Genomic DNA, 10,691 nt, shown 5'->3' on the forward strand with positions numbered 1-10,691 from the left:
ATGGTGCCTGGATCAGTGAGCTGCGTCTCGGGCCGATGACGTCACTTCCAGGGAGGCATGCCCAGGCCTGTTGTACACGCCCCCGTCCCTTGACTCCACCCCCATGTCAAAACAGTGCCAGAAAGCGAGACGCGCAGAAACGTGAAGCGCAAAGGGGAAAACGGTATCGCAAGCTCAAACTTGACTGAAACGCAAAATAAAAGCAGCGTTGCAAATAAATTAGTAGATATGGCCATGGAAAATATGTATTGCAAAATCATTGCTTTTGTGCTGTTTCATTTATATTTTGCAATTCTTTATTTTTGTTTGCAAAACAGCACATTTATTTTTTCTCAATACTTTCATTTTCGTTTGCAAAACTTTCATTTTCGTTTGCAAAACTTTATTTTCTTTTGCAAAACTTTATTATTTTGCATATATATGTGGCATTATATTGACTCCATACTTCTGCCTATACTTTTAGCATTTTTTGTAGCACAGAAAGAAACTGTTCTCATCAAATTCTCTAATCACAAAGTAAAAAAATGTGCAATACCTGCCGTGTGCCAGGTGGTGCCTGACTTGACAAGTAAATAAAGAATAACAACGTGCAAAACAGTCAATATTTCAAACACAATTCACGCGTTTTGTAAAACAGATGGCATGCACTGAAAAAAAAAACATAAACAAGACCATAAATAAAGCGATCAGCGTGTGAAGTAGTTCAGTAGTAACCTCACGTTTGTGTCGCTCACCTATATAAAACTTACTGAAAGAGCGTAAGTCCTCTGTTTGTTAACTGCTTCTTCAAGAGTGTGAGACTGCTGTTAGATATGTTCATAAACAGAGCAACTGGTGCTCAAATATGGCTGTTTGCTGACTGACATAAACAAGACCATAAATAAAGCGATCAGCGTGTGAAGTAGGTCAGTAGTTCAGTAGTAACCTCACGTTTGTGTCGCTCACCTATATAAAACTTACTGAAAGAGCGTAAATCCTCTGTTTGTTAACTGCTTCTTCAAGAGTGTGAGACTGCTGTTAGATATGTTCATAAACAGAGCAACTGGTGCTCAAATATGGCTGTTTGCTGACTGAGCATGTGGACGAACACAGCTGTGCTGTGGCGAACTTCAGAACTGCAGATGCGTGAATGAGCCAAACAAACGGAGAGCTGCGACGCGTCTGACAACAAACTCCAAAAGCGACTCACATTTGATTTGTTACAGATTTCATGCTTCACGCTGGATTAGTGGGTTTTCGAGGGGGTTCCTGTGTAGTCAGGTTTCGACAGTTCACAATCGACGGATCTCAGACAGGTACAGCACGCGACCTTTTTTAACTGCTTGACCGTCAGTCTATGAAAAAATGTATCATTAAAAAACACAATTAAGTCGACTTAAATCTTACCTCAAATACTGAAAGTATTTCGGGCGAACATACAAAGTGCATGCATATTTAATGAGGTAGCCTACTGAGGGGTTTATGATTGGTTGTCTGTTGTTAAACAACTCGCCTACAATTCGGATTCAAAATTACAAGTGTGAAACGTTTAAATTGGGTTAAAAGTGGCCTTACTTTACGTTTTTAATCAGTTTAACTTGACATTTCAAAACATCAGAAAAGACGGAGTCTGCCATTCCAAAAATGCTGTCTTGGCAACTAGGTTTTGAGACAGCCTGAAGGTTTTTCAGAGAGTTCCAGAACAATTCATGCATTGCTTACCTGTCAGATGAATAAATCCACTAGGAAAAAGAATAAAACACAAGAAATGATTTTGCTGTTGCAGTGGTTGGGTGCTGTTTAGTGCACACTGCAGCTTAAACGTCCTATTGCCTGCAGCTCAGATCCATTGGTTGCAAGCTGCATAATAGACATGTTAACCCTAGTGTAAACTCTCCACCCACCAAACAGCAAGATCTGTAGTAAGTTCAGTCTGACTGCAGAACCAATGTTGTGGAAAGGAAGAAATTTATTTATTTTTATTTTTTTACATTATTTTAATATATAAAAATATATATTTATGTTATCATTTTTTTTTATTATTATGCAAAAGTATATAATAGCAGATGCATAAGTATACAGATTATATTTATATAGATTTGAAGCATATTTATAGATAAATGTTACCAAAGATGGGGAGATGTAAAAGTTTAGGGTATTTTTTTTTAAGTACGCATTGATCAAACATTATTCTGAATACTCGTATGCAGTATGTGGGTATATATAAAGATTTATACATTTACATAATCTATAGGTTTATGTGCTGAATGGCATGTGGAGACTCAGCTGAGAGTGTTCCCTCAGAGCAGATCACAATTAGAGCAGAAAGGTTGACCTCAGACATCTGCTCTACTGTTATAGGATTCTGAATTATAGGAGACTCCATTGCTTCTGAAAAATTGAGAATGTGTATATTGAGATGTGCATTACAGGAGGGATATAATAGGAACTAACTCTTGATTTCAAACATGCATCATAAAACACAAACATGAACATGCTGTATAAAATTGGTGTCAGTAGGCACGCAAATAAGCTCATGCATGGAATTTGATTCTTAATTTCACAAGGAAAAAAAACACATTTTAGGAATAAGTTATGTTTACTATAATGGGTTTTTGAGTTTTTTTTATGTAATTTCTTACAATTTCACAGACAGAAACTGAGTCACTTTTGTTTAAGACAGAATAACAACAGTGTTTTCCAGAGACCGTGAACTTTGACCATTATTGGCTGACCTAATTCTATATACAAGCACAAAACACATCCTGGAGAGCTTGGAAACTCTGTTTCAGGCACAGACAAACCTTGCCTATCTGAAACAACCAATCAGAGGAGGTTTAGAGAGCCCCACCCATTGTCAGGGCAGTATGACAACACACTGGGTGAAGCAATGACAGAAGCCTATCAGTGACAACTGGATTCATTCATTCAGATACTTTCAAACTGTTGAAAAATGATATTTAAGACATTGCAGATTATTTCTTGAAAAGTCATAGCAGTTTTTAGTCTACAGAGCACTAGAAGATTGGATAACACCCAACAGTTTCACATGTATCAGATACTACACCGACAAAACCATCTGATTAGACATTTCAAACTGCTGTTTCTGTGCAATAATCATTGCAAAGCCATTGAGTGTGTCATTTGAGAATGAACTGCTCAGATGTGAGTCTAGACGCAGTGCCATTTTGTTGTTCTTCTAAAACAGGGTTCACTGGGGTCATGAGGAGAAACGCCTTCAGCTGAGGAAGGCGTTTTAGAAATGTCACTCTTACAGACGCTGAACCCTTATACTTACACCTGAACTGTCACATGACCCCTGCACTGATCTAAATGAATCATGCATCAGTCTGCACATTCAACACCTCAATATTGCGAGAGAAACCGTTCTATCATAAAAGAGTAACTCAGTATTACTGTAATGTTTGACTCAGGATTCTGTATAATTAACAAGAGCTTCTATATCCTGCAATTGTTGTTTTATGTTTTAAAGGGGTCATATGATGCGATTTCATTTTTTCCTTTCTCTTTGGAGTGTTACAAGCTCTTGGTGCATAAAGAAGATCTGTAAAGTTATTTTAGTACTTCCAACTTAAACTAAATGAAAATGAGAAAATCTTTTTTGTGGTAGTGAATCATAACAACCCTGCCTCATCATCAACATGTTTCTAAAATTATAAAATAATTAGAAATTTAAAATAAAAACATAAATAAAATAGGCATAGTTAATTAACTCAAACCATGGACATTCAAGGAAACCAAAATTGTGGTTGTTGTAATGTTGTACTCTAACCAATAGATGGCGATAGAACTGCAGCAGAACCAGCAGCTGCACATAAAAAAAGTCTAATGTCTCAGCTGGAACTGAAGTGAATAACACCATATTATTATATTCTAGGCCTAACTATGAGTTTATAGTATCTGCATTTATTCTCTGTCTGAGAGACAAGAGATTTCACTTATAAATAACAGCCATAATTCTTAACATTAGGAATTTATTTCTATTGATTGATTTAACTGTCATTCAGATTGAAAACACACTGTGTTTCCTTGTATGGTTAGAAAAGCCATATGAAACTTAAGAAAATTTGTAGCGCTCCAAATAAGACTGCAGGTGCGTAGAGCCAAGAAGATACTTGAAAACGATGCAGACTGGAAAAGTCTAGAAAAACATTTTTTTTATTTTATAAATTGCATCGTGCAAAAAAAGTGCAGAGTGCATGTGAGTTAAAAACAAATGAACACGAGCAAGCAGACGTTTCTTCAGTGCTACCTTTTCCAGTCTGCATTGGATTCAGTGTGCGGCTAGCTACTTTTTTGTTCGTTTTCTAGAAAAGCCATATGCCCACAACAAAAAAATGTCTGAAGATCAAATGCTGTTCCTTAAATGCTTGTTTAAGCATAAAATACATGTGACTCACATCCAACATTATTTGTATTTATTTAATTTTTTTTCAAAAACAACCACATTTTCCAAAACTGCCATGCATACTCTTATCCAGGACATTTCATTTGGTCCTGCTGTTCAGTTTGGAGAGACACAGAAGGGAATAAGACAGGGAAGAGAAATAAATAAGAACAAATGATTATGATGGGAACAGAGAAATTCGACATGAACAGCAAAAATGCTCCAACATAGAAAGAAACTCACCACACACACCATTTCAAATACACACTAAGCTCTGTTTGTTCCATTGCCTGAGCATGATAGTCCTTACGACAGTTCAAACTTGAAATAAAATCCAGTAATAAAATTTATAATGCACTACTTCCATAAAAGCTATCAAATGTCCTTTTTTATATAGTTAATAGAGAAAAATACCCTAATAGAGATACAAAATTTGCTTAATCTGTACCAAAAGATGGACAAAAACTTTCTCAACAAATATATAATAAAACTTTTTTCCTCTTGAATCGTGGTCAACTATAAAATTCATCAGATTTATTGCACCCTATTGCCTTTACAGTTCTTGTTTTCCATTGAAAATGTTTTTTTCTATTTTTGATTTTTCTCATTTTCTCGTTGTTAGACTTGTGCTTAAAACAAGAAAAATGCCAACAAACTTAATTCAGAAAATACATATTGTCTGAAAACATGTCTTAATAAAAAGTAAATGTATCTTGTTAGATATTTAGATAATTTTTACTGAAAAAAAAAAACAAGAAAAATACTGATTAAAAATGACTTTTGTTGTTGTAGAGTGAAAGTCTCTTCCTAAGTATTGGTCCCAGGCCTCCCTCTTCTCTTCCACAGTTCTGAGGTCTCCATGACGAGTGACATTTGCCCTTATAAAAAGCTGCTCACTCGTTCTAATCCCTCCACTCTTAGAAAATGACCATTTATGCCATCTTTGGGCCAGTACTTCACAACTCGTCCTTGTGGGTGGCGCTCTGCAGGCCGGCCGGTGGCTGAGAACCCTTGAGAGTTTTATGCGAGCCCCTCCAGTCCGTGCGCACATTGTCGTCATCCCACAGCGTAGACGTCTCTGTGTCACTCACCCACTCTGGGTCCCCGGCGTAATGGCAGGGCTGCACCAGAAGGGGGTGTGTGGAATACACCATCAGATTCCGATTGGGAAAATGGGATTTGTAGTCCTCACTATTGAAAGAAAACACCAAAATAAAACCGTTTTAGTAGCCGAACACTGTAGTAGCTTGAACTCTTATGATTGTAGGCTTTAGAAAATAGGTTATGAATATTTTCATTTGACGTCACCAGAAAAAAATATATAATATAATATAATATAATTTGTACATTATATAAAATAATATAATATGAATCCATATTTTATCCCCAAGTATAAGCAATGTAAATAATATACAATACAATACAATAAAAGAAGTAAATAAATAAAAGAAAATAAATTATACTATAATACATATATGTGTGTGTTTGTAAATAGATAGATAGATAGATAGATAATTTATCCCAATTAAAGATAAATCCCTAAGCATACTTTTAAGCAATATAAATAATGTACATAAAATAAAATATTATGGAATTTATACTACATAATATTAAAAAAAATATCTAACCATAAGTGTAAGCAATAATATAATATCATATAATTACCAGGCAAGTTAATTAATAATAATAATACTAATAATGTAATATTAATACTATATGTATTTATACTATATCCATATTTTATCCTGATGTTAAATAATTCCTACCCCTCAGTATGAGCAATATAATATAATATAATATAATAAATCCATATTTTATCTCCAAGTATAAGCAATATAAATAACATACATACAATACAATAAAATAAAATAAAAGAAATTATAATATATATGAATGTGTGTGTATCTATAAATTATTTTATCCTATTTTATTAATATACACAAATCTATATTTGATAATATAATAAGGTAAGGAATAATATAATAATACTAATAATATAATATTTACACTATATCCTATACACTATATCCTATTCTATATGTTACAAAATTCCTACCACTCAGTATGAGCAATTGGGAAATATATATTTTTTATCTCAATTTTAAAAAGTACTAGAGATGCTTGCATTACAACCTTTCAAAGGAAAGAGGTCACCGCTGATCTATTTAATGTCTCTTTTGGATCCAGAATGAGACTGCTTGACTTTACCCCAATAAATGAATAAAATATCAATTACTTTCAGCAGAAGCCTGTAGAGGTACTTCATGTACTGAGGGTAAATGTGTGTACTGGGCCAGCTGGCAGAGGGCCCTTGGCTTTGTCAGACCTGGAAGGAGAGCAAAGCGGCAAATACCGGCTAAAGTAGCTACTAATTTTGCTGGAATGCGTAACGGGGAAGACAGGGCAGGGTGTTTAAAGGGTTAGCCGTCAGCGGGGTCAGCAGCAGCACGCCGGATTCTGCCGGGAGAGCCGCGGATCGCTGGAAAGATTGAATAACACGGGGAGAATGCTGCTCTGATCTGTCTCTGTGGGCATGAGGAGCTTCAGGCGGGACGTGCCAAGCAAAATGAATAAGAGTCAGAGATGGAGAGGAAACGGACAGGGGTTAAAGGGATGGCATCACGCCAATCCACAGCGCACACACAACCCCTGCGCCGAGGAATCAAAGCTGTTGAGATCTGGGTTTCTTTCTTGGCTTGAGTCTCGACACTGTCCATAAAAATCAAATGACTTGTACAATTACATAGTGAAGAAACTATGCATAGAAAATAAAATAAAGCAGTCTCCGTACCAAAGCGCACATTTGTGGTGAGCCATTATAGTCAGTCCTACTTTGCAAAAATATGAAGTACTCATAATATAATGGAGGAGAAAATGGCAGTACGTAAATACCCAGGTAGCCAGCGCAATCGGGCCAATTGCGGCTGAGTGTCGGCTCACTCGGCTGTGTTCTGGCAGCAGCTCACCGAAAGTGAACCAGCTCTGGCCCAGTAATGGTTGCCAGATTTGGCTAGGCTTTGGATGTGCGGACCATAGTGCTAGAGTTTAGCTCCAACCATAATCAAGCACACCTGATCCAGCTAATCAAGGTCTTCAGGATTACTAGAAACTTCCAAGCAGGTGTGAGTTGGAGCTAAACTCTGCAGAACTGCGGCCCTCCAGGAATTGAGTTTGACGTCTATAGTATTGCGACTGATCTCATTTTTTTTTTTTAGTCAGTGCAAAGAAATGCAAGTACTGGCAGTGCATCAGATGGAGAGATTGAAAAGTTCATCGAAGATGGCTGCTGCTCACTTTGGACAGATGGGGGAAGAAAAGAGCGGGCCCGAATGCAAACAAATTCTTCCAAAGATATGTTCCAAATGTTAACATTTACCAGAGTTACCATTCATGTTATCACTCTGAGATTGTCTGAATAACCATACGTGTCATTGTCTCTTCACCTTTTGGTCTCTCTTTCTGTCTATCTGTCCCTCTTTTAGGGTACGCTTACTTAAGGAAGCTCCTGGAGTTTTTTTTTTTTTTCAAATAAATTCTAATATCACTCATAGTTTCATTTTTATACTGGGGGGGCATATATTGATGTTATGGGGTAAGAATGATGTTGCAATTGTGACAGTGTGATTGTGGCCCAATGCCGGCGGTTTTGGCAGCCAGACTCGCGCCAGTGTATTTGGGCCGATTCTGGGGTGTCATTCATCCCATGTCCATGCCGACTCCGGCAACCGCAGCCGGGCCGAGTTATTTCTTCCGGCCTGCCGAATCTGGGCCATTTTCGGGCCAAACCATTTTGGCTACCTGGGTATGGTGAGGATGCAACTAAAATTAGCAACATCACTCTTCTAACCCCACAAATCATTTTAACATTTAAAGGAATAGTTCACCCAAAAATGAAAATTTACTCACCCTCAGGCCATCCAAGATGAGTTTGCTTCTTCATCTGAACAGATTTGCAGAAATGTAGCATTGCATCACTTGCTCACCAGTGGATGCTCTGCAGTGAATGGGTGCCGTCAGAATGAGAGTCCAAACAGCTGATAAAAACATCACAATAATCCACAAGTAAACCACACCACTCCAGTCCATCAGTCTAAGTCTTGTGAAGTGAAAAGCTGCGTATTTGTAAGAAGTAAATCCATCATTAAGACATTTTAACTTTAAACCGTTGTTTACAGCTAAAATACAAGTCCTCTATACATAATATTGCTTTCTCCAGTGAAAAAGTCCATCCCTTTTTGCCTCTCACATCAAAACCCACCAACAAACGGTGCTTGATCTATGCATATTTCTCTCCTGATTCAGATGAGGCGACTTTTTCACTGAAGGAAGCATTATTATTTATAGAGGACTTTTAATAAATGTCTTAATGATGGCTTTGTTTCTTACAAATATGCAGCTTTTCACATAACAAGTTGTTACTTGATGGACTGGAGTGGTGTGGATTATTGTGATGTTTTTATAAAGACTACACGTTACGTTGTGGTGCTTTACCCTTATGTTCTACTGTGTTTAACGCTCTTGGATTGATAATTAAAGACTCACTTCTGGATACCCTTGCACCGTGTGCTTCATCCACACCGCATCGTGACAAATACTAATAATAACATACATTTCTATATTGTATATTTTAGCTACATTAATAAATACATTTCTGTATTGTATATTTTAGCTACATTAATAAAAGCAACCCATGATACAAAAAGTATTTGGACACTTAAATCGTGCTTAAAAATGTCTCTGCATTAGACAAGGTATTCTAAAAAAAGAATTTAAGGTTCCATTTGTTAACTACATTAGATAACATGAACTAACAATGAAAAATACTCCTAACATGTTAATGTTAATTTCAACATTTAATCATACATTATTAATCAAAAGTTGTATCTGCTAATATGATTTAATGAACCTCAGCTAACATTACCTAACAATAAACAGTTGTATATTTATTAACTAGCATTAACAAAGATGAATAAATACTGCAACATGTCTTGTTCATTATGTTAGTGAATGCATTATCCAACGTCATCTAATGGAACCTTAGTGTAAAGTGTTACCAATAACAAAATATCAAAGTGGCATTTATTTAAATAGTTTTAGGGGCCACTGACCTCTTTCCAGATGTAGTAGTGGCTGAGGAAGCAGCCCACCTCTCCCTTGGTCAGCGTGCGGCCGGAGAAAGGGTCGTAGTAACCAGGTAAGAGATCGACACCTAGAATCTTAATATCGCTGCTGTTCAGAGCTCTGCATGCACACACCATTGGAAAAACGAAATTATTGCTCTTATCATCATAGAAAGAATGAATAAAGATTCCTCTTAAGAGTAAATGTCTGTTCTTACGCTCCATCAACAGCAGCCACAACTTTAGCATCAATCTCTAGCTCATACAGCGACCATAACATCCTGTCCCTGCGGTCTGGACGTCTGCGCAGGTTTATCAAGTAGATCTGAGGAGAACAAACACACATGCTGAATGTTGTAGCTCAAAGCAATGGTTAAAAAAAACAGAGTATGCACTCAACTTTACCTCATCAAAGCCCATGAGATCAGACTGTTTGGGAGGAACGTGGACATTGCGAGACACATACATTGGCGGCCCGTGGACTGTGGGAGAAATGACTTCAATTAGGACAAATCCTTGACTATGATTCTGTTTGATTAAGGAGCTAATCGCTAATTAGCACAAGGTTAGTGTATTCTTCAAATACAGTGGGGTTCAAAAGACTGAGACCACACTGAAAATCACACAAGATGCTTTTTGGGACATTTTATGCTACGTGATCATAGCTATGGAAGCCTGTTTCTACCGCAGAGTAAAACATTTCAAAGATTCTTGTGAGTTTATTTATTATAATTGACTTTATGTCCCAGAATGTGACTTTATGGCTCACAATTGCAAATTTTGTCTCATAATCTGACTTTATATCTCATATTTGTGACTTCAGTTTCATATTAAAAAGTTCACCTCACCATTTCCTATCCTATTTTAAATCCTATTTTTATAATTCTTGTCAGTTGCCACCATTGTGAAAAAAGCATACTTTAGAATACTAATATATATATATATATTAGTGCTGTCAAACGATTAATCGTGATTAATCGCATCCAAAATAAAAGTTTTTGTTTACATAGTATATGTGTGTGTACTGTGTATATTTATGATGTATATATAAATACACACACATGCATGTACATATTTAAGAAAAATGTGTTACGTTTATATATTAAATATATTTATATATGATATAAATTATATGAATTTAAATATATACATGTAAATATTTTCAAAATATATGCTGTATGTGT

General features: G+C 36.3%; 2 protein-coding genes across 2 annotated transcripts in view; both read right to left on the reverse strand.

Annotated features, from left to right (window-relative positions):
• Positions 1–1,854, reverse strand: part of sardh (sarcosine dehydrogenase) — a 71,706-nt gene extending 69,852 nt beyond the window's left edge. The window contains exons 1-2 of the mRNA XM_016518725.1: positions 1,813–1,854; positions 536–560 (exon numbers count right to left, since the gene is read on the reverse strand). Of these exons, the coding sequence (XP_016374211.1) occupies positions 536–560; positions 1,813–1,854 (67 nt within the window). The remainder of the gene's footprint in view (positions 1–535; positions 561–1,812) is intronic.
• Positions 1,855–5,343: 3,489 nt separating this feature from the next.
• LOC107713265 (probable inactive glycosyltransferase 25 family member 3) overlaps positions 5,344–10,691 on the reverse strand; it is a 10,414-nt gene continuing 5,066 nt past the window's right edge. The window contains exons 7-10 of the mRNA XM_016518726.1: positions 9,913–9,989; positions 9,726–9,832; positions 9,496–9,628; positions 5,344–5,508 (exon numbers count right to left, since the gene is read on the reverse strand). Coding sequence (XP_016374212.1) covers positions 5,344–5,508; positions 9,496–9,628; positions 9,726–9,832; positions 9,913–9,989 — 482 coding nt within the window. The remainder of the gene's footprint in view (positions 5,509–9,495; positions 9,629–9,725; positions 9,833–9,912; positions 9,990–10,691) is intronic.

This window comes from Sinocyclocheilus rhinocerous, unplaced genomic scaffold (genome assembly GCF_001515625.1).
Source record: "Sinocyclocheilus rhinocerous isolate Xijiao unplaced genomic scaffold, SAMN03320098_v1.1 scaffold688, whole genome shotgun sequence".
Taxonomy (NCBI): Eukaryota; Metazoa; Chordata; class Actinopteri; order Cypriniformes; family Cyprinidae; genus Sinocyclocheilus; species Sinocyclocheilus rhinocerous.